This window comes from Coenobita brevimanus, chromosome 63, assembly GCF_032717465.1.
Source record: "Coenobita brevimanus isolate Jiangsu-jjx chromosome 63, ASM3271746v2, whole genome shotgun sequence".
Lineage (NCBI taxonomy): Eukaryota > Metazoa > Arthropoda > Malacostraca > Decapoda > Coenobitidae > Coenobita > Coenobita brevimanus.
The window spans coordinates 41,499,507-41,527,456 of NC_137016.1; the positions used below are offsets into that span (position 1 = coordinate 41,499,507).

At 44.2% G+C, this 27,950-nt stretch overlaps 1 protein-coding gene across 1 annotated transcript in view; it reads right to left on the reverse strand.

Moving 5' to 3' along the window:
- Window positions 1-556: 556 nt before the first annotated feature.
- The window catches only part of LOC145404447 (uncharacterized), a 37,806-nt gene continuing 10,412 nt past the window's right edge, over window positions 557-27,950 (reverse strand). The window contains exons 3-6 of the mRNA XM_080275964.1: window positions 25,264-25,494; window positions 21,567-23,084; window positions 1,448-1,698; window positions 557-1,138 (exon numbers count right to left, since the gene is read on the reverse strand). Coding sequence (XP_080132090.1) covers window positions 557-1,138; window positions 1,448-1,698; window positions 21,567-23,084; window positions 25,264-25,494 — 2,582 coding nt within the window. The remainder of the gene's footprint in view (window positions 1,139-1,447; window positions 1,699-21,566; window positions 23,085-25,263; window positions 25,495-27,950) is intronic.

A 27,950-nucleotide genomic window follows, 5' to 3' on the forward strand; every position in this document is an offset into this window, starting at 1 on the left:
ATAAAACACGTACTTGATAATGATAAAACACGTACTTGATAATTATAAAACACGTACTTCATAATTATTAAACACGTTCTTAATTATCATAAAACACGTACCTGATCATTTTAAAACACGTACTTGATCATTGTAAAACACGTACCTGATCGTGATAAAACACGTACTATTATAAAACACGTACTTAACTCTTATAAAACACGTGTATGATAAACGTGCACATATATCACCCTGTGTGTTTTTTTTCTTTCTAAGTTACGCTCGTTGTACTATAGATGTGGATGGGGAGTTTGTGATTTATCTATTTATTATTATTATTTTTATTATTTTTTGAGGACGGATTAGTAAGGACATAGGTCGTATACTTAAATCTTAACTCGTAAAGTGGAGTGCATACCCCCTAATTTTTGAAGGGTAATTCGCTTATGATACGGTGTTAAGGAGCTAGGAAGGGATGCGTATGGTGCAGTGATGGATGACGAGATAGACGTATGGCGAGATTTAGGATGTATAATGACGTGATGTGTACAGGTATAAAACTTTCGTGCCAAGGTTGCTAAGGGAGTGGGTTATTGCTGAAGTAGAACACGAACGGCCAGTACGCCAGATTGAACACGAGCACGAGAATGGGCGAGACGATACGTGCAATTAAGGTGATCCAGTAGTTAACAGTCCACGCACGGCTGTCTTCCATTTCCGGTACCCGCATCATCAGACTCCCGTAGATGCTGGTCGTGTCCTGCATGGGCTTGACCTCACGTGTACGGGAAGGTGCACGGGACAGAGTACGTGAGAAGAGCTGCTGCACGCCCCCCTCCTGCGAAAACACCTCCAGGAGCACGTGCAGGACGGCGTGCAAGAGGGAATGCATGGTACAGAAGCATAACCAGGCGTCCACGGCCTTAACGCTACTAGAACTGGGGCTTGTCAGGGAAGTCAGCAGCCAGAGGAGTAAGAACGCTGCTACTACCCCACAACTCAGCACTAGGCGAGCTGGTGCCGTGTGTGCTACCCAGAGAGACCCGGTGCTGATGCTGAGGAGGAGGAAGGAAGGCAGGAAGACAGCCAACATCAGGAAGGCCGAACGTCTCACCAGCTGCACCTGCACCACCACCCCACTGTGAGTCCGCCCGCCCAGCTGTCGAAGGAGAAAAGGAAAGCCGTGTTTAAGACCGAATTCTCAGTGATACAGGAGGCTTCGTCACGCATTTCTCTTAGCGATTTACTCATATCAGGGAGGCCGAATTTCACCACCACCCATCTGTGAGTTTGCCCGCCCAGCTGCGTAAACAAAAATATATTTTAAGAGCGTAATTTAATTGGCTTTGGTTGCATCTCACACACACACACACACACACACACACACACACACACACACACACACACACACACACACACACACACACACACACACAGCAAAACAAAACAGAACCTCCCAATCACCTACCCTCACATTATTACCCTTCAGCTCAAACCCCTCAACAGTGAAGTCATTAAGCTGAGAAATCCCGGTGAAGATGATGCTGTTGGTGCCGGTGAGGATGCGGGCGTGGGCGGCGGAGTGCGGAACGAGGACCAGGGGCAGCTCGCACACGTGGGAGTCGAAGGGGTAGAAACTGAGGGGTAGGTGGCAGTAGACGGGCCGGTGGAGATGCTGGGTCACCGTGATGGTCGTGTTCTCGCCGGGGTAGAGCAGGTCTGGGGAGGGAGATAAATAGACCTGATAGATTTGCACGATAGAAGGGATAGAAGCTGAGGAATAGAAACTGGGGGATAGAAAGGCCAAGGACAGGTGGTAATAGATGGATTGGTGATGCTGGGCCACCGTTTCCTAAGCGATTTATTTTGTTTATTGCACCTTCCTGCCCTCTTCTATATTACATAAATCCTTCCAAAATCGTCTGACTCTGCAAAAATAAAATGCAAAAGGAAACTAACCACCCTTGTCCAAACATAAATCGCAAAGGAAGAGGTGTGAGACAAATGTTGGTAAAGTTTCACTACTACTGTACTCCTTTCACTCCGACTTGGCTTAAAATTGCCGTCTCTCTGGGCTTAAAATTGCCGTCTCTCTTGACTTAAAATTGCCGTCTCTTTTAGCTCAAAATTGCCGTCTCTCTTGACTTAAAATTGCCGTCTCTTTTAGCTTAAAATTGCCGTCTCTCTTGACTTAAAATTGCAGTCTCTCTTAGCTTAAAATTGCCGTCTCTCTCAGCTTAAAATTGCCGTCTCTCTCAGCTTAAAATTGCCGTCTCTCTCAGCTTAAAATTGCCGTCTCTCTCAGCTTAAAATTGCCGTCTCTCTTGGCTTAAAATTGCCGTCTCTCTTGGCTTAAAATTGCCGTCTCTCTTGGCTTAAAATTGCCGTCTCTTTCTCTTCATTGCTGAGGTGTAACTATTATGTCTGTTATATGATGCTGGTCACGAAGAAGTGCTATGGGAAGGATGGAGAGCCGTAGTATTGTCTCTCGAAGAAGTGCTATGGGAAGGATGGAGAGCCGCAGGTATTGTCTAATTCTACCACTGAACCACTGGAACTAAGCTACAAGAGGACGAAAATCTTTGGAAAGTGACAGTGAACGAAGAATAGTGGTGTTTAGAGTAGTGGTTTGCTAGTTGTGTGTGTGTGTGTGTGTGTGTGTGTGTGTGTGTGTGTGTGTGTGTGTGTGTGTGTCCAGTGTTCTTGGGTACGTTCAAGGTTCGTAGGTGATATTTAAGCCCTCATCTCACACACACACACACACACACACACACACACACACACACACACCTGGACTGATGTGTTTTTTCTTTAATTCGTGATCAGGGTGAAGGGTGTCGGTGTGAGGAGAGAGAGAGAGAGAGAGAGAGTAAAGTAGAATAAAGTAGGGGACAAAGTGTAGTGGGGGGAGGTATAATTGATGATTGGAGAATGGCATTGTGTGGGTGGGGAGGTGGGGGTGTATAAGGTGTATGGGTGGGGAGAAAGGGTGTGGGTGGGATGGCTGGAGAGATTAATGGGGGGAGGGTAAACTGTAGGGTGTATGGTTGAAAAAGATAAGTATGAGTGAGGAGGACAGTGGGTGGGTGGGTGGGGATGTGAAATAGTATTGGGTGTATGGTTTGGGAGGAATGGTGTGGGTGGGAGTGCTGGGAGGAATTGGGTGGGAGTGGTAGGCTGTGTGGGTGGTTAAGTAATATAGGCGTGGGTGGGGCGGGCAGTGGGTGGGGAGGTGGGTATGTTTTGTGTATATGGTTGGGGAGGGGAAGGGTGTGGGTGGCAGTGCTTGGGAAGAATGGGGAAGTGAAATGTAGGGAAAAGTATGATTTGGGGGGGAACATTATGGGGACTGGGAGGGAGGGGAAGGAAGGGGACGAGGTGGTGAGGGGAGGAGGGGAGTGAGGGAAAAGGGGGATGGGACAGAGGGTATGAGTGGGGGAAAAGAAGGTTCATAAGGGAGAGAAGTGAGGGGACGGAAAGGAGCGAGTGAGACTGAGGTGTGGGGACGGGGTGGTAACAGGGGGAGGTAAGGGGAAAGGGTAGGGGACGAGGGGAGGTAGGAGATGAGGGGAAGGGGTAGGGGATGAGGGGAAGGGGTAGGGAACGAGGGGAGGTGAGGGGAAGGGTTAAGGGGGAGTGAGTGAGTACTGTACCCGTGTGTTGGATGGCTTGTGAATTAAATATGAGGGTAACCCGTGAATAAGGCCAAGGTTTCGGAGCCAGTAGGAGTAAGACTCGGGATTGGGGAGACTGGGGAAGAGGAAGACAAAGGAGGAGGGGGAGGAGGAGAACAATTAAAGGAAGAAGAGGAAAAGAGATAAAGAAAGAGGAGATAAACGAGAAAGGGAAGGAGGAGAAGGAACAATTAATGAAGAAGGGGGAGGAGAAAAAGCAAATAAGGGAAGGTGAAGAAGAGGGAGGAGGAAGACAGGTAAAGGAAGACAGGTACTAGAAGATTGGGGAGGGGAAAGATTAGGGAAGAGGAAGTTACAGGATGAGGGAAAGGAACACAACGAAGGAGGATGACGGAGGAGGTAGCAAAACACAGTACTTGGGCTGCAGCAAGAATTAGATTACGGTTTCTGTCTTACGGTTAGTTGAGGCAGTTTTTAATATGGCTAGAGCATCGTAGGGAGAAACAATCAGAAAGTCTTTTAATTGTACAGTATATAGACTAGATTTTCATTAGTTTCTTTACTGAGGGTTTTGTTGAAGAGGTTGTTTGGTTACGGGAGGGGAGCTGAGTTTGTGTGTAGAGGGTGGAGAGTGAGTGGAAGGTGTTTGTGTGTGTGTGTGTAGAGGGTGGAGAGAGAAAGGAAAGAGTGAGAGAGAGAGAGTGTGTGTGTGTGTGTGTGTGTGTGTGTGTGTGTGTGTGTGTGTGTGTGTATGTGTGTGGAGAGGGGGAGTGTGTACAATGTGTGTGTGAAGGGGAGAGGGAGGAGTGTGTTGAAAACTTCTATGTGTAGACTGGCATGAGGGCGTGGAAAGTGTGTAGGTATAGTGTTCAGAGAGAGAGAGAGTGTTTCTTTATAGTGTTCGTGTTCTGAGCGTGACTACTTCCAATAAAATAATTAAACACACACACACACACACACACACACACACACACACACACACACACACACACACACACACACACACACACACACACACACACACACACACACGTACTAACAGATGGCACTGCACTTCAAAGGCAATGATATTTTACCCTCTGCGCTAAGATAGGCTTGGATGATGATGATGATGATACTTAGGGTGGTGATTATTAAGATGGTGGTGATGATTGTCTATTTATTTTGATGATGATGATGATGATGATGATGATGATGATGATGTTGATAATTGAGTGAGAGTGATGCTAGATTGTTAGGGTTAAATGACCCGTGAAACTCTGATGAAAGCTGGATTGAATTTTTTGACATTCAAGTAATTTAGACTTCTGATTTTCACGTCACTGCTCTCGTGTTGAGTGTGGTGGTTAATGGTAGTAGTAGTAGTAGTAGTGGTGGTGGTGGTGGTGGTGGTGATGGTGGTAGTAGTAGTAGTAGTAGTAATAATGTATTGCATTTTTCCCATTACTTTTTTTACGAGATGTCCTCTTTCGTATGATTGTTATACTTATTATGTGACACGCATGTTCTCGCTCCCCCCCCCCTCTCTCTCTCTCAGAAGGAAGGAAGGAAGGAAGATTTGTAAGGAGAAGGAAGGGGGAAAAGAAGATAGTCAAGAAGAGAGAGAGAGAGAGAGAGAGAGAGAGAGAGAGAGAGTAGGTTTGAGTGCATCAGGGAAAGGGGGAGGAAAGGGAAGGGGGTGGGGGCTAGGGGGGGAAGTGGTGCCATACTGTAAATACTGCATGAGAAAACGATGACTGGGCGCTCTTCCCCTCCCCTCCCTTCCCCCTCGTCCCCTCCCTTCCCCTCTTCCTTCCTTCCTTCCCCTTTTCTTCAATACCCTGCATCTCTTCAACCTTCCTTTCCTTCACTCTTCCTTTCGCCCCCTCCCCTGCTCTTCTGTTTCTTTACCTCCTCCTCCTCCCCCTCCTCCTCCTCCTCCTCCTCCCCCTCCTCCTTCTCCTCCTCCTCCTCCTCCTCCTCCTCCTCCTCCTTCTCCCCTTTCTTCACCTAGTGCCTCCATTCCCATGACCCATTTCTCAGTCTCCCTCTTCCCCTCCCCATCTCTCCCCCGTCCCCCTCCCTCACCTTTGTACCTCCCCATCCATTATACACTAATTCATTCCCTCTCCATACACCCTCACTCACACACACGCACATTATTCATTCATCGTCTTTTAATTTTTTCTTTCTCTTTCTTCCTCTTTCATATCTTTTTCTCTGCATTTATGTCTGTCTCTGTCTGTCTGCCTGTCTGTCTCTTACCTACCTGCTTACTTCGCTCTCTCGCTCTCTCTCTCTCTCTCTCTCTCTCTCTCTCTCTCTATGTATCTATCTGTCTATCAGTCTACCTACCTACTTGCCTATTTATCTATCTAACTGTCTGTCTATCTGTTTGTCTGTCAGTCTTTCTATCTATGTATCTATCTATCACCCCCCTTCACCCCCCACCCCATTATTCACTACAAACCCAACAGCGTGTAGTTCCATAGATCACAGTCCAGGATCGAACCAGCGACCATGCCCATTGACCGCCCAATGATTTTAAGGGGGAGAGGACGGGGGAGGGGAGCGGGGGTGGTTGAGGAAGGGGGAGGGGAGGGGAAGGGGAGCGAGAGGGGGTGGGGAGAGGGAGAGTGTATAGTGGACCTTTACAGTTACTTTAGTCCCCGCTGTAGTAGTGTCTCCGTTTTCTTTTCTCTTGTTTTCTCATTGTATTTTCTTTCGTTTTCTCTTCTCTTTGTTTCTCTTTCTCTTTTTCTAGTATTCTTTTTCTCCTTAATAATGATGATGATGATAATAATAATAATAATAATAATAAATTGTAATGACAGTAATAAATGACAAAATTTGAGAGAGAGAGAGAGAGAGAGAGTTGTTGATTGGGTGAGTGATATTTTTTGTAGTTTTGTGGTAAAGTAGTTTGTTTAATATCACGTCTCTCTCTCTCTCTCTCTCTCTCTCTCTCTCTCACTTTATTTCCTGTGTTGCACTGTCAAAGGTCACTCGTCTGCCGTCTCACTTCCTCAGTCTTATATTATGCACGACTGACCAGATTCTTCAGAGAGCAAGGCGGATGACGTCATGTGCTGGTGGAGGGAAATGAAAGGGGGAGTTGAAGGAAATGAGGAAGAGATGAAGGAGGGTAATGAAAAGATGAAGGAGGAGGAGGAGGAAGAGATGGTGGGAAATGAGGAAGAGATGAAGGAGGGAAATGAGGAAGAGATGAAGGAGGGTAATGAGGAAGAGATGAAGGGAAGTGAGGAAGTGAGATGGAGGGAAATGAGGAAGAGATGAAGGAGGGAGATGAGGAAGAGATGAGGAAGAGATGAAGGAGGGAGATGAGGAAGTGATGGAAGGAAATGAGGAAGAGATGAAGGAGGGTAATGAGGAAGTGATGGAAGGAAATGAGGAAGAGATGAAGGAGGAAGATGAGGAAGTGATGAAAGGAAATGAGGAAGAGATGAAGGAGGGTAATGAGGAAGAGATGAAGGAGGGTAATGAGGAAGAGATGAAGGAGGGAGATGAGGGAGGGATGAAGGAGGGAGATGAGGGAGAGATAAAGGAGGGAGATGAGGAAAAGATGAAGGAGAAATTGAGAGGGAGATGGAGGGAAATGAGGAAGTGAGATGGAGGGAAATGAGGAAGAGATGAAGGAGGGCGATGAGGAAGTGATGAAAGGAAATGAGGAAGAGATGAAGGAGGGAGATGAGGAAATGATGAAAGGAAATGAGGAAAAGATGAAGGAGGGTAATGAGGAGGAGATGAAGGAAGGAAATGAGGAAGTGAGATGGAAGGAAATGAGGAAGAGAGGTGGAGGAAAGAAATGAGGAAGAGATGAGGGAAGGCAATGAGGAAGAGATGAAGAGGGAAATGAAGAAGAGATGTAGGAAAATGAGGAAGAGATGAAGGAGGGAGATGAGGAAGGGATGAAGTAGGGAAGTAAGGGATGAAAGAGGGAAATGAAGAGAAGAGGGCAGGAAATGAGGAAGAGATGGAGGAGGGAAATGAGGAAGAGAGATGAAGGAGGAAAATTTAGAGAGATGAAGCAGAGAAGTGAGGAGATAATTTGAAGGAGAGAAAGCAGAGAAATGAAGGAGATAAAGCAAGGAAATGAAAACAGAAATGAGTGAAACGATGAATTATAAAGAAACCAGCGAGATGAGGGGGGGAGGGGGAGATGAAAGCGAGAGAGGAAAAAAATGAGGAAGAAGGAGAGTGACAGGAGGAGAAGGAGAGAGAGAACGTGGAGAAATGATGGAGAGAAGGAAGGAGGGACAAAGCGGAGAGATGGAGAAATGAGGAAGAGGACGTGGAGAAATGATAAGGTGGAGTGATCAGGAAGAGAGATGAAGGTGAGGAGGAAGTGAAGGAAAACCCGAGGGAAATGATAATGGCGTGTATTGACTTCCTAAGCAGAAGTGGCCGTGGGGAGTGATTTAACATGTTTGATTTCTTGCTATTTATGTTTCAGAAAGCAAAGAGAAGAAGGGCAGGTAGGTAGGTAGACAGGCAGGCAGGTGGGTAGGTAGGTAGGTAGGTAGACAGGCAGGCAGGTGGATATGTAGGTAGGTAGACAGGCAGACAGGTAGGTAGGTGGACAGGCAGGCATGTGGGTAGGTAGGTAGACAGATAGGTAGGTAGAAATGCAGGTGGGTTGGTAGGTAGCTAGGCAGGCAGATAAATAGGCATGTAAGTAGGCAGGTAGGTAGGCAGGCAGGCAGGTAGGCAGATACAGGTATTTCTTTGCCAGGTGACCTAATATGAAGAAATTACCCATTCTTCCTGTCCCACTAATCACCTCTTGTGAGATTCTTAAGAGTCATTAGCACGTGTCAGCTAATTATCGAAGTGTCTTTGGCCCGTATTTCCATCAATTAAGGATGCTCCGTAACACCTCCTTCACAGCGATTTATTTTTGGATATAGCTGGTTAATATCCTTTTGTACGTTAATAATGCAGAGTGGGGCGAGATTGGAGGGATTTTTTGAAACGCAGAACAGGACAGTAAGGTGTAATAAACAAAATCAGGCACTAAGGAGAAGATGTTAGGGAGCTTCCTCAGCGGACTAGAATGCCGGCCCTTGTTACCTGTACGGCCTCATTAACCTGGCCTCATTAACGCAGGTAACGAGGGAGATGAAACGCAGGTAATGAGCAAGATGCAAACACTACACTCGCCACTCAGGTATCAGTGTTTACCCTCCTTACCATCTTAGTACCCAAAGAGCTCTGATTACTGGATTTTGGTTGATTTGGAGGCTGTTTCAAGAGAGTTTAGGTCATCTTAGTTCTTCGTCAGTTTCTTGAGTCATAACCTCTTAGATGGCGGGGATTTCTCAGAGCCAAGCGAAGTCAGTCTCTTGAAAAAATTAAAACTTTTTCATCTAGTCTTTAGATGAGGAAAATAAGATAATCGGGAAATAGAATAGGATAATAATAATAATAATAATAATAATAATAATAATAGTAATAATAATAGAATAAAATACATAATACATCTTAACCCCATTTTCCACTAATATGAATGGGAGGGGAGAACTATTAGCCCCTTCAATACGACGACGGATTTTTATATTTCCCTACTATTACTACTCCTGCTCTTACTCCTAGTACACCTACTCCTACTACCACTACCATTGCTACTACTACCACTGTTACTACTACTTCTGCAACTACAACTCGTACCGTCCTCCTCCTCCTCCTCCTCCTCCTCCTCCTCCTCCTTCTACTACTACTACTACTACTACTACTACTACTACTACTACCAGCCGACTTTATTCAGCTATAGAGTGCCATCGGGGTAGGTTGCAAAGTGGGATTTAGCAACAAGACAGGATACATAACTCAAGGGTTGCCATGATCAATATGATTGTTGCAACACTGATGGTATATACACACACACACACACACACACACTCTCTCTCTCTCTCTCTCTCTCTCTCTCTCCAATTACATTAAGGAGAGAGAGAGAGAGTGTGTGTGTGTGTGTGTGTGTGTGTGTGTGTGTGTGTGTGTACCCTTTTAACGATTTGGTGCTACCTTTGCGTATTGTTGAAAGCTTTATTATGTATTGTGTGTGTTTTAATTGAATAAAACACGAGCACAAATGGACATCGATACAAGTGTGTACTGTGTGTGTGTGTGTGTGTGTGTGTGTGTGTGTGTGTGTGAGAGAGAGAGAGAGAGAGAGAGAGAGCAAAGGGTAACAAAGAACCACCAGTATCCAGTAAAGGGAGGCAAAGGGAGAGAAGCACAGAGAGAGAGAGAGAGAGAGAGGTTGGAGATGGGATCAATTTATGCAACAGGCTGCAACATCAATAAGGGACACCGTGCAAAGAGGCCCGTCGATATTAACACGCCTGCACGAACATGGGGCACGAAAAAGTGGGACAAGGGAAACGGGGGACACGAAAGAGGGGAAACAAGGGCACGAAAGAGGGAAAACAAGGGCACGAAAGAGGGAAAACAAGGGCACGAAAGAGGGAAAACAAGGGCACGAAAGAGGGAAAACAAGGGCACGAAAGAGGGAAAACAAGGGCACGAAAGAGGGAAAACAAGGGCACGAAAGAGGGGAAACAAGGGCACGAAAGAGGGGAAACAAGGGCACGAAAGAGGGGAAACAAGGGCACGAAAGAGGGGAAACAAGGGCACGAAAGAAGGAAAACAAGGGCACGAAAGAGGGAAAACAAGGGCACGAAACAGGGAAAACAAGGGCACGAAACAGGGAAAACAAGGGCACGAAACAGGGAAAACAAGGGCACGAAACAGGGAAAACAAGGGCACGAAACAGGGGACAAGGAAAACAGTGTGTCAGTAGAAGTGTAGAAGTGTTCAAGTTTGTGTGTGTGTGTGTGTGTACGTAAATGTCTAAGCTTTGTGTGTAAGTTTGTGTGTACGTAAATGTCTAAGCTTGTGTGTAAGTTTGTGTGTACGTAAATGTCTAAGCTTGTGTGTAAGTGTGTTAGTTTGTGTGTACGTGTGTAAAATTGTGTAAGTGTGTTAAGTTTGTGTACGTATGGATTTCCGATCCACGAAGGACATTATAAAAACGTGACATTAACTGGAAGAGAGGCCTGTGTGTGCATCGCGAAGCATGGCAGAATGTAGTCCACACACACACACACACACACACACACACACACACACACACACACACACACACACACACACACACACACACACACACACACACACACACACACACACACACACACACCATGACGACAATGTGAATAATGATGCTTGTGATGATGATGATGATGGTGATGATGATGATGATGATATACCCGCTAATAACCTGGATCCACAACCTACCTGTTCCGCGTATGCCCTGATATGACGGATGGTATACTCATGACCTAATTGGGTATACTTTTCAACAGTCTATTTATTTTCACTTGACAAACATGCGTAACCCCATTTTAGCTCAGGTAATGGCCAGGTGTAGTCAGATTGGAGGGTCGATTTAACTACTATGCTCATTTTACCTTAATTTGGCCCAGATTTTCGTCCTTTTGCAGCTTATTTCACGTGACTCAGTGGCAGAAAAAGACAACACCGTGACCGTATATCTTTCCATAGCACTTCTTCGTGACTAGCATCGTATTCTATTTCTCGTCCCATTTCAGCTTATTTCACGTAGCTCAGTGGCAGAAAAAGACAACAATATAGCCCTACATCCTTTCCATAGCACTTCTTCGTGACTAGCATCGTATTCTAATGTCCATCCATTGTTACACCTCAACATTCAAGATGGAGAGATGGCAAGTTTAGGCCAAGTTAGAGTAAAAGGAGTATAGTAACCAAGGAGACTCGTTCCTACCGCATGATTATCGCTTTTCGAATTTCACGGCATAGTACTCAAGGTATGTGTGTGGGCCAGTCCCGTCAAATGAAAGCAAATTGACTAATACAGTCTCAGGAACGGGGTAATGTTGGATATTGGTAATGAGTAGGGTAGGCTGAATAGAGGAAGTGATTGAGTAGGAGGGATGGGTTTGGGTATTGATTTTTTTGTGGTGGTGGTGGTGGTGGTGGTGGTGGTGGTAATTGGGGTTGTGGTGGTGGTTGTAGTGGTAGTGGTGGTGGTTGTAGTGGTAGTGGTGGTTGTGATGATTGTAGAACATGATTAAATACTGTGGTTGTATGGTCGTGGTTGTGATTGTGGTAGTAGTGATGGTGGTAGTTGTGGTTGTTTTATGTCATGATTGATTATAAAGTTAACTGATTTTGTGTGTTCAGTTTGTTAGTGATGTTTGTGGTTGTGATTGTGGTAGTTGTGGTTGATTCAGGCGAAACTGCGTGAGTGATTGGTTTCTGTGTATTGAGTTTGATGGTGATAGTGGTAGTTGTGTTTTTATTGTGCTTGTCATAGTGGTAGTGATGGTAGTAGTAGTAGTAGTAGTTGTTGTTGTTGTCGCTTTGGTAGTTGTGGAGTGTGATAGTGTTAGTGGTAGTTGTTTTGTTGTTGTCTACGGTATTATTATTATTATTGCTATTATTATTATTATTATTATTGTTGTTGTTGTTTTGTTATTGTTAAGCTGACATTAGTGTCTGGTAATTTTAGAGAGAGAGAGAGGGAGAGAGGGGGGGTGGAAGTGAGTCAGTAAATGTTAGAGAAAGAACTGGAAAAGATGAGAGTACATGTGAGAGAGGGACAGGTGTGTGTGTGTGTGTGTGTGTGTGTGTGTGTGTGTGTGTGTGTGTGTGTGTGTGTGTGTGTGTGAGAGAGAGAGAGAGAGAGAGAGAGTGAGAGAGAGAGAGAGACAGACAGACAGAGACTGAGTAAAGGTGAGGAAGTGTAGTCAGGTAAACTTCAAAAGGTCACGTTTAAATCACCACACTCCAGTATACAGTACACCTCCGCCTCGTACCTGTGTTGTTGTTGTTGTTGTTGTTGTTGTTGTTGCACAGGAAACGATAAAGATTTCGTGAGAGTCGTGTTCTTATTCGTAACTTGTAATAGGTGTGTGTGTGTGTGTGTGTGTTTCGTGTTCTTATTCGTAACTTGTAATGGAGGTGTGTGTGTGTGTGTGTGTGTGTGTGTGTGTGTGTGTGTGTGTGTGTGTGTGTTGTAATTGCTAACTGTATTATGGAGAGAGAGAGAGAGAGAGAGAGAGAGAGAGAGAGAGAGAGAGAGAGAGAAATACATACCGGTAATGATTTTTTTAACTTTCGAAAACATGAAGTTAAAGCCACAAATGGTATATAAGCTTCTGAAAAAAAAAAAAAAAAAAAAAAAAAAAAGAGAGAGAGAGATAAGCAACGAACGATCATGAAGAAGTCAGACTTAAAAACAGATACGTAAGGAATGAATCGGAAAATAAAAAGTGTTACGTAAAGAGTTGTTTTGTAAGTGTTCAGATAGGGGTGGACTGGGGTGTGTAGATTGACATTTGGTGTATTTCGTGTATCCGGGATTTTCCAAAAAGGTGTAGAATTTACCGCCAAAATAATTTTTTCACATTTTGGTATTTCATTTTCGCTCCGTTTCTTGTTTTTAGCATTTTTTTTAAATTTGGATTTTTGTTTTTAAGCACTGATATTTTTTTTCATTTGGATTTTTGAAAGTACTACGTTATTTTTTTTATTAAGATTTTTTGTTTTAGCAGTTTTTTTCATTGGATTTTTTAAGCACTAGTATTTTTTCATTCGGATTTTTGAAAGAACAAATATAATTTTTTGTTTTTTAAAGCTCTTTTCATTCGGATTTTTTTTAGCGCTAATATTTTTTCGGATTTTTTAAAGCACTAATTTTTCATATTCGGATTTTTTCTTAAACTTTTTTTTATTCGGATTTTTATTTTAAGCACTAATTTTTTTATTTGTTTTTTTTTACTGATTTTTTTTATTCTGATTTTTGTTTTAAGCACTATTTTTTTTTTCATCTATGAGTCTTCCTTCAGTATATGGTACTTTAAATTATATCATAGCCTTGTCATTTCTCATATTTTGGCATTTTTTTATAATTTAACCCATGTCGTTCTCCCTTTTTCGTATATTCGCGACATGGAGGCGATTTGTTTGTGGCCACCCATTACGGGATTGAGGCGTCTGGCAATAGATAGATAGATAGTAATAGATAGATAGATAGATAAATAGATAGATTATTTTAGTGCGCCAAACGTCCTTGTCCACTTTCTTAATGGAAAGCAAAACGAAAATGATATATATATTTTTTTACTACCGTACTCGCTAATAGCCTAATTAATGGAGTGCTAATCGATGTGTGTGTGTGTGTGTGTGTGTGTGTGTGTGTGTGTGTGTGTGTGTGTGTGTGCGCGTTTATGTATGTATGTTTGTATGTATGTGTGTGTGTGTGTGTGTGTGTGTGTGTTCATGTATGTGTGTCTGTGTGTGTATGTATATATGTGTGTCTGTGTGTGTATGTATGTATGTGTGTGTGTTTGTGTGTGTGTGTATGTGTATGTGTATGTGTTTGTCTTTCTGCTAATATTCCCTTTTTACTCTGACCTGGCCTAAAATTACCATCTCTCCGTTTTGAATGCTGAGCTGTCGCGATAGACTAATACTAGAATATGTTTGCTAGTCACGAAGAAGTGCTGTGGAAATTACATAGTGCCATAGTGTTGTTTGGGTGCTGTGAGTAGTTCACCTTTGTAGTCATAGCTGAAGGTTGTGTAACAGTAGACACCCTTGACATTTGAGAGAGAGAGAGAGAGAGAGAGAGAATTACTTTAGTGTCACCAATTTAAGACAACAAGAAATCCCTATCTCGTCCCCATGTAATTCCCAGAAAATCCGATTCCCCACAAAAATCCCTGTCTCTCCACAAGCCTTTTTTTTTTTTTTTTCCCCAGTGTAACCTATTTCACTTCCAAGAAAATCCCATTCAGTTGTCATAAGAGTTCCTCGAAAAATCTCCTTCCCCCCCCAATAACAAAAAACTATCCATTCCAGTCACCCTGAATCTCGTCCCATTTCTGTTGATTTTGATGTGACCTGTATTAATCCCTTTGCCTTTGGTCACCATACCGTTCCTCAAAAAATAAAATCACCCATAATAAAAATACATAGATAAATAAAGATGAATAGGTAACTCAGTCGCACCCCCCAAGAACTCAGTCTTCCCTCTTTCAATCCTCTGTAGAATAAATAAATAAATAAATAAATAAATAAGATAAAGGTAGGTAACTTAATCGCATCCCCCAAGATCCCAGTCTACCCTCTTTCAGTCCTCTATAGAAGAAATATATAAATAAATAAATAAGATAAAGGTAGGTAAATTAATCGCCTCCCCCTAAGGTCTCAATCTAACCATTCCAATCCTCAGTAATTGGTAAGCCCCAGTGAAGCAAAGAGGAAGGCTTAATAACTGGTGCTCAATTATTCACTCAGCAGCCAATTGTTGTGGTGGTGACAGAGGAATCGATGCTTGGTGAATCACTCGCTCATTTGCCTCATCTTGTATGCTTACGTAAGGTCGTGTGGGGGTGGTGGGGGTGAGGGTGTGGGCCAGGGTAGGTGGGTGAGTGTGTGGGTGAGGGTAGGTGAGTGAGTGTATGGGTGAGGGGAGCTGATAGTATTTGGGTTGTGGGTGTGGGAGTGAGAGGAGGTGTGGGTGTGGGTGGGTAGGAGTAAATGGTGGGGATGTTAAGGGGGAGGGGGTGTGGGTTTGTGTGGTAGTGGGTGGGTGGGTTTGTGTGTGTGGGTGAGAGGAAGGGTGGGTGTGAGTGTGGATGTGGGTGGATAGGAGTAAGTGTGGGTGTGGATGGGTAGAAATGTGGGTAGGTAGTAGGTGTGGGTATAGTAGTGTGGATGGGTGATGAGTAAGAGCTGTGAATCAATAGATGTGGTATTGTTTTTATTAGGCCTGGGGGTGAGGGCGTGTGAGTGGGAGTTGAAGTGAAGGTCTGAAATCGTAGATAGAGTGGGGTGTGTGGTTGGAATTAAAGTGCTTGACCTCTCTTAGTAAATGTTGGTGTGGGTGGTGGATGATGGATGGATGAAGGTGTGTTGTGACTGTGTGTGGGTGTTGGGTGTGGTTATTGATTGGTCGATGGTTAGTGAAGCATTAGTTTGGGTCTTAACATATATTTGCATAAGGTTGGTTCGTGTGTGTGTGTGTGTGTGTGTGTGTGTGTGTGTGTGTGTGTGTCTCACTAAGCAAGCCTTGTAAATTCTTCGTCGCCACGTAGTTACCGATAAAACTCTACGGTAATGACACCCCGATGTTTCACTACACAGAGGGTCCGTGTATAACTCTACGGTAATAACCACCCCTGTTTCACTGCACAATCCCCCGTTAATGTAATGATATGTATTCTTCATCTTACAAACCGATCATTTAACTTTGCTTAGGAAGAGTATTTCACATTAAAAGTTTCAGGAATAGTCACCAGTAACCTTTCTCTCTTTTGTGCCGATTTTCTCCTATTTTTTTCGATACTTCCAAGCTATTTTATTCCAGTGTATGAAGGCTCTCTTTGATTGAGAGGGCTAAGCCATCGCTTCTTTGGCTATCCGCTAAAATACCTACAGTCATTTCAGTGATGATGATGATGATGATGATGATGATGATGATGATGATGATGATGATGATGATGATGATGATGATGATGATGATGATGATTAGTAGTAGTAGTAGTAGTGGTGGTGGTAGTAGTAGTAGTAGTAGTGGTGGTGGTAGTAGTAGTAGTAGTAGTGGTGGTGGTAGTAGTAGTAGTAGTAGTGGTGGTGGTAGTAGTAGTAGTAGTAGTGGTGGTAGTAGTAGTAGTAGTATCGTAGGAGTAGTAGTAGTGATAGTGGTAGTATTTATTTTTTTATTTATTTTTAACATTGCCAGACTGTTTTATTGGGCAATACAGTGCAGCGTTACCAGAAAATACCAGTTCGGTGCAGACATTAACTGGAAATGTCGCCTTTATCAATGTTTAATCCTTACTACCGTTCGCGAGGGTCGGTGTGTGCTTTATTGCCTTATTGATGTCCAGTTGGTAAAGCACATGGGTTGATTGTCACACTGCCATATTGCACAACTTCTTCCCATCAGAATTCCTTTAAAAAACGATCCTTTTTTGAAATCGCTCTGCCTGATTAGTCCCCCCCCCCAAATTCAGAGATAGGAGAGACAAAAGAGGAAGGTACATTTACATACATACATACATACATACGTACATACACACATACATACATACACACACATACATACATACATACACATACATACATACACACATACATACATACACACATACATTCATAGACATACATACTTGTACATACATATGCTTACATACATACATACATACATGCAGACAAGAAACAGAGGCACAAGACGAGCACAAAGTTATAGAAGTACTTTCAGACTGGATAGACAGACATATAGACAGACAGACAGACGTATCGACAAACAGACATAAACAGACAGACAGGCAGACGTATCGACAGACAGACAGGTAAACATGACAACAGACACACATTCAAAGCCGTACATGCCAGACAAACACACACAGATCAGTCAGTGCATATTAGATGTGTATTGAGTAGGCGTAGGAATGGAGTTTGTGTGTGTGTGTGTGTGTGTGTGTGTGTGTGTGTGTGTGTGGAGAGAGAGAGAGAGGGGGGGGGGAGAGGTTGGTAGATGTGGATATGGTGGATTAGTAGACTGAATGATTGATTTGGTAGGGAGAAAACTTGATTAATCGATTGAGAGATAGATATATTGAAAACTGACTGACTAATGGTTGGATGGATGGATAGATGGACGGATGAATGGATGGATGAATGGTTGGATAGAAGGATGGATAGATGGATGGATAGATGGATAAGTGGATGGATAGTTGGATGGATATATTCGAGGTTAGGAAGTTGATGGATGAATGGGTGCTGTGTCAGGCAGTAGATGAAGACATTGATAGATAGACATGTAGATAGATAAAATAGAAAATTGTTTGACTGATGGATGAATGGAGTTCGTCGACATTAGGCAATTGACGGAGTAACAGATGGTGTGTCAAACTGTAAATAGATATACACAGGTAGGTAGGTAGATAGATGGATAGATCGAGTTGGAGCTTATGTATGCGTGAAGTTGTTGAATGTCTGAAGCCTGTGTCCGGAATCGATGGTGTGATAAAAGTGAGAGAGAGAGAGAGAGAGAGAGAGAGAGAGAGAGAGAGAGAGAGAGAGAGAGAGAGAATTAGTCCATCAAGCAAGATACAATTTTAAATCTCACTCTAAGCCCAGAAAAACATTTGTAACTAAAAATAAATTGTTAAAAGGTACTGATGATTCTATGAAGGTGAGGGAGCGTTATTAATCAGGTGGTATTATTTATTAACGCTAGAACAACGATGGTATTATTGGTACGATTTTAACACACTAGATGTTCCTTATTTTTATTTATTTATTTATTTATTTATGTAGCCTATTTAAGATTGGGAAACGAGATATTATTAACTGCCATTTATCCCATCTCTTGTTTAAAGATGTTAGGGCTGGGATGATGGTGATGATGGTGATGATGGTGGTGTTGGTGGTGAGATATTTATGACGAGTGATGATGATGGTGGTGGTGGTGATGGTGATGATGATGATGATGGTGGTGGTGGTGATGGTGAAGGTGATGATGATGATGGTGGTGGTGGTGGTGGTGGTTGTGGTGGTGGTGGTTGTGGTGATTATGGTTATGATGATGAGTGATAATGATGGTGGTTATGATGATGATGATGATGAGTGATAATGATGGTGGTTATGATGATGATGATGATGAGTGATAATGATGGTGGTTATGATGATGATGATGAGTGATAATGATGGTGGTTATGATGATGATGATGAGTGATAATGATGGTGGTTATGATGATGATGAGTGATAATGATGGTGATGATGATGATGATGATGGTGAAACTATTACACGTGACCTCCCCAGCATTTACCAAGCACGTGGCTGGATCCCCCCCCCCCGTGAGGTAGCCCTGAAGGGTGAGTGACAGCAGTGCACATTGACCCGCCAATCACCCCCCGTCACACGAAATACTTCCTTGTCGTTAACCGTGAGAGAGAGAGAGAGAGAGAGAGAGAGAGAGAGAGAGAGAGAGAGAGACCAATAAAATCATTTAGGATTAACAAGTACACAGGAATGGAATGTAATTGTGTGTGTGTGTGTGTGTGTGTGTGTGTGTGTGTGTGCGCGCGCGCTAGTAAAGGAAGATTAACTTACACCAATACAGTCGTTTAGGGATGACAAGAACATATCGCATCGTTCTGTTTATAAAGACTCCAACGTGCTTGCATTTGTCGGCTTTCCACGCTGCTCGATTCGTCTTAGATACTACTACTACTACTACTACTACTGCTACTGCTACTACCACCACCACCGCCAAAGGAGTTGTGTTAATTTGGACTATTAAAAGAGGGAAATAAAACCGTCTGGAATTAGGACGATTAAGACGCTTTTGTTTAGATGAGGATGCCGGAAGTGGTTAAGATGCACGGCTATAAAGGTTTGCCGACTCTCTCTCTCTCTCTCTCTCTCTCTTTCTCTTTCTCTAATTACGTAATCATCCCAGTCATTTCCAAATCAAGTGTGTTATTATCCAGGTCATAAAGCAGTTCTCTTGGGTGAACAGATTGCCCCACTAATGATGTAATTAAACCCCATCTGCTCGCGTATGCCTTTAATTATGGCTACCTAATGACAGCTCTCCCTCAACCACCTCCCTATCCCCCAAAAGGAGGATGGCGAACTACAAATCATCTTCAGCCTGCAGTCCACGGGGTTTACGTTTCAGATTAAACTTGGGACTACTACTACTACTACTACTACTACTACCAGACGATTTTTTTCAGCGTACTGGAAGACATTTCGAACTGAAGGGGTTAGGTGTTGCCCTCATTAGATTTTTACCGTGTGGGGTTAGAGGTGTGTGTGTAAGTGTAGTGTTGCGTGTGTATGTGTGTACTGTGTTAGGAGTGATGGAGGTGGGTGTTATTGAGGTCATTGTTAGTGTTAGTGATGTGTGCGTGTTAGTGTTATTGAAGTGTGTGTGAGTGTTGTTATTGAAGTGTGTGTGAGTGTTGTTATTGAAGTGTGTGTGAGTGTTGTTATTGAAGTGTGTGTGGGTGTTGTTATTGAAGTGTGTGTGTGTGTTGTTATTGAAGTGTGTGTGAGTGTTGTTATTGAAGTGTGTGTGAGTGTTGTTATTGAAGTGTGTGTGAGTGTTGTTATTGAAGTGTGTGTGTGTGTTGTTATTGAAGTGTGTGTGAGTGTTGTTATTGAAGTGTGTGTGAGTGTTGTTATTGAGGTGTGTGTGAGTGTTGTTATTGAAGTGTGTGTTAGTGTTGTTATTGAAGTGTGCGTTAGTGTTGTTATTGAAGTGTGTGTTAGTGTTATTGAGGTGATTGTTAGTGTAGTGTTTGGTGTGTAATTGTGTACTGTGTTGGGTTTGATGGAGGTGAGTGATGTTCTGATTAGGCTTAACCACCGCCGTACACTTAATAAAATTCTGCTCAGCTCACACTCCTAGTTTGACCCAGAAGCATATAAGGCTTGAGGAATAACGCAGAGGATAGTAATAGTAATAGTAGTAGCAGTAGTAGTAACAGTAGTAGTAGTAGAAGTGGTGCTCGTACCTCAGATGCTACAAGGTTTAACTACCATTGTGAGCTGTGTAAGATTTTTGCTGCTGATTTTACCTCGCTGACTCAGCCACCCTCTACTTTCATAGTACTTGACCACCAGGTACTCCGACTCTTGGTGTTTTAATGTCAGCTGTAGAAAGGGCGGTAAATTCACTGTTGTACTGGCATTTTGTTCTGGTCTTTTCTTTTTCTTTTTCATTTTTTTGGGGGAGATGGTGTATTGTGTTGTGACGAATATCTAGTTGCTGTGTAAAGGAAGTTCTGTAAAGGGAATTAGATCAGACATAATAATAATAATAATAATGATAATAATAATAATTGATGATGGTGATGATGATGATGATATATAAAGAGCATATGACGAAAGCGTATGTCCATGAGTAAACTAAAAGAAAAAAACAAAGATCCATGCTAATTTCTTTTTGTGTAACCTTACCTTGTCTGTTGACCATAATGGACGTGTGACAGTGTACCGTTTCAGCATCGTTTGTAGAAATTGTAAAAATATCATGGGCGACAATACTGATGCACCGTAAAGATACATAAAATTCTTAAGAGGGGGTGCTGTCCAAAGGTGTAAGTACAGGTCTGGGTTTGTGGAGATGTTTGACAGACTGGTAATTATAGTGGAAGTGTAGGAGCATGCCAAGTTGAAGACTTGTACGTGACCAGACTCAAGCAGTGTGTGTGTGTGTGTGTGTGTGTGTGTGCGTGTGCGTGTGTATGGCGAATGTGTGTGTGCGATAGCCTTCAAAAACAGACCAAGAGCGCTTCTATTTTAAGTGGACCCTTGTCACGCTCCACTTGTTTTGCACTATACTTAACTTGGACAACGACAAGAGGACTATCATTGTGGTGGTCCCTGGCTCTTCTGAAGGTGAAATCGAGCGACTGCAGGCTAGTGCAAAATTAATCGCTAAGTAAAAACAAGTATTGCAAAATCTCCCAAGCCGGTATAGCTCAGAGTGTGTTCTTAATTAGTGTGGTGTGTTGTGCAGAGATGTAAGTACAGTGATTGTCTCGGTGAAATATGATAGCCTACATTATGGACGGTGTGTGAGATGGAATGAGTGGATGAGGTGTGCAGTGTGTGAAGTAAGATGGGCCTTAGTTTGGAGGGTGTATCTAGGGGGTGCCTTGAATGAAGTGTGCAGCGTGTGGGATGTGCAATGAGTGTGGAGAACAGTGAATGAAGTGTGCTGAGTGTGAAGTGTTTAGTGTGTGCAGTGAGTGTGGAGAGCAGTGAGTGAAGTGTGCAGTGTGTGAAGTACTTAATGTGTGCAGTGAGTGTGGAAATCAGTGAATGAAGTGTGCAGTGTGTGGAGGGTGTGCAGCGAGTGAGGTGGGGCGGGGTGGCTTACCGTTGTTGGGTGTGTCGCGATTGTTAGGAACGGGTCGGGCGGTGGTGCGGGCGGTGATTGCCATGGCCACCTCCCCCTCCTCCCCGTCCGGCGCCTGGGCCTTAGCGTGCAGGTCGTCCGGTGCGGCGGTGCCCGGCGTCACCACCAGCAGTCGCGGTCGCCACATCACCGAGGTCAATGGCAGTGGCGTGTCCTGGTTGTAAGGCAGATTGGCAAAAGTGAGGCGCGGGTCACGCCACTGAAGTTTAGTGGTGAGCAGGAGAGTCAGTGGTGCTGTGGACACCACCCGGGACACCTTGATGTTGAGGTGCACTGCTGTGGGTGGCTGTGGCGGGGCATTGACCAGGTAGCCTTGTGGCGCCCGCACCGGCTGGCAGTTCTGCTCGTCATAACCGTCCTGGCAGTCCGGGTAGCCATCACAGCGCTGTGTGAGCGGGATGCAGGCACCGGATTGACACGTGGCCTGATCATCGCTACAGCCACTGAGCGTTGCCACTTTGCTGTCATCAACCGCACATGCAGCGGACTGCACCTGCCACTGGCGCGCCCCCAACGGATCGCCACCCTCTGTGGTGGCCAGAACCTCGCCTGAGGCCTGGTCCTTCAGCTCCCACCGCCCTGCCTCCTCCGTGATGCTGTGCCGCTCCACACCCTGGAAGTATGGCTTCGCTGACGAGTTCACAGCCGGTACAAAGGCCAGGTCAGCCTGGGACATCGGGCACAGACCCCGCATTAGGAAGAGTGCTTTGCGCCTTGGCTGGCAGCCCCCGCACAACTTGGAGTCGCAGGGCGCAGATTCTTGGCCCGACTGTGTGAGGGCAGGGCAGCTTTTGCCACCCAGCCACAGCAGCCGCCGCCCCCTGCCGTCACCCTCAGCACACGTCTGGTACGGCATCACGTCCCTCAGCAGCTGGTCGTAGTGGCTGCGGTTTTGTGGCCGTATCATGTCCATGTCCATCTTGACGCACAGCTCGTAGTTGTCACTGTAGTTCATGGGTTTGGGGAAGAGTAGGTAATGGAACTGTCGGTTGGAGCAGGGCATGGAGGTGTTGATGGTGTCCTGGGTGATGTTGACGCCCAGGGTGCTCCATGCTGGGTTCGGGAGAGGTAGGATGGGTGGCGTGCGGCAGGAAGTCAGCGCCCGCACCTCTGGCTCACTCAGCATCTGCGTCCACACGTAAGGCGCCACCACCTCCCCTGCAAAAGCCCCCACCACGTGGTTGAATGACCTGGAGGTCCTCAGGGCCTCCCACTGGTTGTCTGAGGGCGCATCGAAAGTGAAGGTGGACGGCGGGATGTCTGGCCAAGCCACGCCCCCACCCACCACCACCCGCAGGTCACCCCGGAAGACATCAGTGGCGGGGTTGACGTCCAGTAGGCGGCGGGCATCGAGGAAGAGCGAGGCAGAGGAGGGTGAGAGGACGAGGCAGACATGGTACCAGGATAGAGGCACTACCACCGCAGCTGCAGCCCACACCTCACGTCCCCGCCGCAGCATCACACCCTGCGGCACAACACCTGCGGACACACATCTTTCTTAAATATGTAAATAAAGGAAACAACTGTATATGTGCGTATTGCAGAGGCAGTAGGTAATTTCACGCTTTCTGGAAACATGCTTCTCCCCCTCCCCCCTTCTCTCTCTCTCTCTCTCTCTCTCTCTCACCTGACAAGGCTTCCTAACCCCTTTCAGCTCAGTTGATGGCCAAGTGTAGTCGGACTGGAGGGGCGTTTTGACTAGCAACTAAGGAGACTCATGCCTACCCTCATTATTAAAGCTCATCGAATATCCCTTAGCCACGACGTATTGAAATTGTTAGTAACCCAGTTTCGTCAGATATAAACAAAACGACCATAGTAAGATCCATAACCAGTGTGGCAGAGAGAGAGAGAGAGAGGAAATTCAAGGTCCGGCCATGGGGTGTAGGGTTTGATAAAGTTTGAGAGAGAGAGAGAGAGATTAGCACAGAGGAAATTCAAGAGCCATCCTTGGGCAATATAGGATGTGATAAATATTACCCCACTCGATATCACTTGGTCTGTGTGGCCGTGGGTGTGACTGTATCGACGTGTTGATGGCGTGGGAGTGCTGGCCATTGATCAACCCCGTGTGGACGTGGCATAAACACCTCATCAGTTGACACGACACGCATGTTTTGACACCCAGCGCCACCAAGTAGGCTCAGACCTAAGATATTTATTTTATTTTGTTTATTTATTTTGAACGGACACCTGTTGTCTGGTTTATGGAGTTTTTACAATCATTTTTTCACTTCCGTTAGTCTTCTTTATAAATAATAATAATACATTTTTTTTTGCTTCGACGCAAATTTTCAAATAAAACTTAAAGAATAAAATATTTTATAACGATGTAGATGTCTGCATTATATTTTCGTAAACAATAAATGCATTTTTTTTTTTTTTTGACAACAGAAATCTCCGCATTAAACTAAAAATAACTAGATAAATGTTGAATTTGAGACACTCATGTTTTTATTCTTACGGAACTCATAGTTACACATGTTCTCTTGAAAATGCCGATTGTGTGTGTGTGTGTGTGTGTGTGTGTGTGTGTGTGATGCATGTTTTTGCCCCGCGCACCACGAACGTTCACAAAACATTCTTTTTAGTCTTGGGCTCCTACGACTCACTCAGGTGAATAAAATAGAGTGGCATTAGCAAATAAAATGCTAGTGTTGTACACACACACACACACACACACACACACACACACACACACACACACACACACACACACACACACACACACACACACACTGCTATTTGTACAAGACACGCATGTTTTCAAAACACACTACACAAACTTAGCGGGCAGTCTTTATGAACACAGTGCTTAATTTTCTCCAGGTATTTTGATTAAAAGGAGACAGATATTTATCGAAGGCCCGAGATTTGTTTTCTTCCCTTGTACAACGCTCTCTCTCTCTCTCTCTCTCTCTCTCTCTCTCTCTCTCTCTCTCTCTCTCTCTCCACAAGAATTCCAAGTTTTATTCCTGCAACTTCTTTGCGTAAGTTGTTTCCTCTCCTCGTAAGATTGAAGTGTGTCTTAAGAAATTTTCACCTGTGTACGTGTAACCGCCAGACGATTTTATTCAGGTAAGGACAGAAGAGGACAGTAAAGTGTAATAAACAAAATAAATCGCTTTGGAAAAGGTGTTTGGCAGCTTCCTTAATCGACGAGAAAACGGGCGTAACAGATCTAAGCTTCCTAACACCTCCTTCTTGCCAATTTATTCTTAATCAGTTTGTTAATACTATACCTTATTTAAAACGATATTAGTAGCGTACAAGAGAGTAATAGGATGTGATAGGCAGAATAAATCACTAAGGAAGAGGTGCCACGGAACTCTTAGCGACGGGAATAGAGTTTTGGTGGGGGTGATTTTTATCGATATGTGCGGAATGTTATGGTTTACGAAAGGGTGGCCATTGGTAGTGTCGCAGGTGAGGTATAGGTGTGTTTGTCACCTGTGTACACCTGTCCGCGCCCTCACGTACGCATGTAGTCTTGATCACGGTGATTATGTAATCGTTAAGGGTACGTACATTAATTTGTGTGTAGACATGGTTACACGCCTTCAGTCACCGTATATTTACACACACACACACACACACACACTCTCTCTCTCTCTCTCTCTCTCTCTCTCTCTCTCTCTCTCTCCTTCTCTTCCCTTACCCACACTGACGTCTTCAAGCGAGGTGTCTCTGCTGCCGATGCTGATGGGAATTGACGGCCTCCTGAAATACGTCACCCGCACCCACACACACGCCGTCACCTGTTTCCCCGGCAGCTGCAGGTCCCCACTCGTCACAAAGCTGCCATTCTCGGCCAGGAAGTGCGGGGTGAAGATGTAGCGTAGTGCCTCCTCGCTTGCCGTTTTCGTGAAGCGCTCCTGCCGCCCGCTGTCTATGTAGAAAGAAAATGGGTTAGGGGTGTACCAGAATTGTTTTTGCGGAGACGTGTTGAGTGAAGGGGGACTTTGTGTGTGTGTGTGTGTGTGTGTGTGTGTGTGTGTGTGTGTAAGCAGGTGAATCAACAGGTGTGCTATATGAACAAAGGTGCCAGATTGCTACATTGTTTTCGTAGGGCGGTTAGTAGGGCTTTTATAATTTAGCTCTCCCTGGAAGTCCTGAAGCCACGTGTTTTATTTACACCGCCTCAATACTGCGTCAGAGCTGGCAGGTGGGATGTTGCTGAAGGGTTTGGCAGCTGCGTAAAACATCTTCCTTACCGATTTATTCTGCAATTTACTCATCGATATCGTTTTGTGTGTTATTCATGCAAGCTGTCAATATGAAAACGATATAAAGTGCGTACAGGAAAATGCTAAATAATAAATGGCCAAGGAGGAAGTGTTACGGAACTCAGGTGATCTAGAAAGGTCACAATCCCGCTTCCTTACCGCGGATTTTCACCCAAACGTGTTAAGGGATTATTGAACTCAGTTGTACATTCATTTAAGCTACGTAGTGTGGTTCTGCTGAAATACGTAGTAGAAGTAGTAACCGTAGTAGCAGTGGTGGTAGTACAGTAGTCGTAATGGTGGTAGTAGTAGTAGTAGTAGTAGTGTTTTTCTTCACCCGCATTAGCGTGACTAAGACCAGTGAATTGTATTATTAAGACTTTCAATATACCCAGCACAGTACACCTGCAAGAGGAGATTTGTGGCTGCAGAATGTAGTGGTGGTAGTAGTAGTAGTAGTAGATGAAGTGGATAAGGTTGTGAGCAGCTGGTAGGGGATAGTGACGTACGTATGTGTGTGTGTGCGTGTGTGTGTGTGTGTGTGTGTGTGTGTGTGTGTGTGTGTGTGTGTGTGTGTGTGTGTGTGTGTAAACATAATACTTTTATATTATGTAATGATTGTGCGTTGCCATGGACTAACTTATGTGTAAACGTAGGTAAACAAGTGTGTGTGTGTGTGTGTGTGTGTGTGTGTGTGTGTGTGTGTGTGTGTGTATGTGTGTGAGAACAGAATGGGATTTTATATGTACTTGTTGTGTAGATGCGTTTCTTTGTGTGTTTGTGTGTGTGTGTGTGTGTGTGTGTGTGTGTGTGTGTGTGTGTGTGTTAATAGAATGGAATTATATATGTTTGTGTAATGTACGTGCGTTGCTTTGTGTGTGTGTGTGTGTGTGTGTGTGTGTGTGTGTGTGTGTGTGTGTGTGTGTGTGTGTGTGTGTGTGTGAAATAAGGCCTGACTCACAATGACCCAGAACCTCACCAATATTGAAGGTCTATTGATTTGTCTCATCGATATGTACAGTCGTGGACATATATAATGATCCTCCCCAGAACGATAAATAATGAAACGGTGAGCGATGAAATTTGTAACGTGTCGATGCATCCCTCGTAATTCAATAAACTTTTCACAATATTATGCTTTAGTGCCATAATTTTTCGACCAGAGGGGGTGCGGTAATATTCCCCTTTTAACTATATATAACTTTAATTGCCATCCCTCCATCTTCAACACTGAATTTTAAAAGATTTACATTAGAATATGGTGCTAGTCACGAAGAAGTGCAGTGAAAATGTTTGTAGACCTGTAGTATTGTTATGTTATTCCACAGACGTAGGTGATATACTGTACACTGAAAAAAAAAAAAAAAAATAGCCAAGTTAATTTGAAAGGAGTATATATAATTGTGTTCACCCTCTCGATACCCCCATGAATAATTTTTTTTCTGGAGGACGTTTGACAAAATATATAGTATAATATTGCTAATTTTTAATACATGCAGTTGGTAGGTAGATAAATAGATTGATAGTTTTGAAGCTAAATGTACTGTATTGTACGTAGTTGAGAGTTGTAATAGTAGTTGTTCCCTAGGCAGTCTGGCCTAACAGCCCCGAGTACCTAAGGAAGGCCATGGCCGAGACCAGGCTTTCCCACAGAGCTCTCAAGGAGTTTATGTTGTGTTGTTGGCGTAGGTGATTGTGTGCAATGCAGTCTTCCATAATGTGCTTTATAGTATGGGGTGCTGTGTTGCATCCTGGACATGCATCAGCGACGGAGTCGTCCAGCCTCTTCTGGTAACTTAAGAGGGCTGGATGATGTCCACATCTCAGCCTGGCCAGGTGGACCCTGTCCTCTCGAGGGAGATAGGATTCGGAGGGATGGATATCAGAAGGCCTTGCACGCAGCTGTGTGTTGTCTTTAAGTGACTGAATGGAGCGGAGAGTGATTTGAGTATGGATATGCTTCTGGAAGCTGGTCTGAGGCGGGCGAGGGGGAAGAGATGACAGTATTTGTGTATGATATCGTGTGCTGGGTATTGTTTTGATGTTCCTTGGTGTGTGTGGGTGTGTTGCCATGTAGTGTAGTGGATGTTGTGGGTTTGTGGAGGCTGCAGCGAGAATT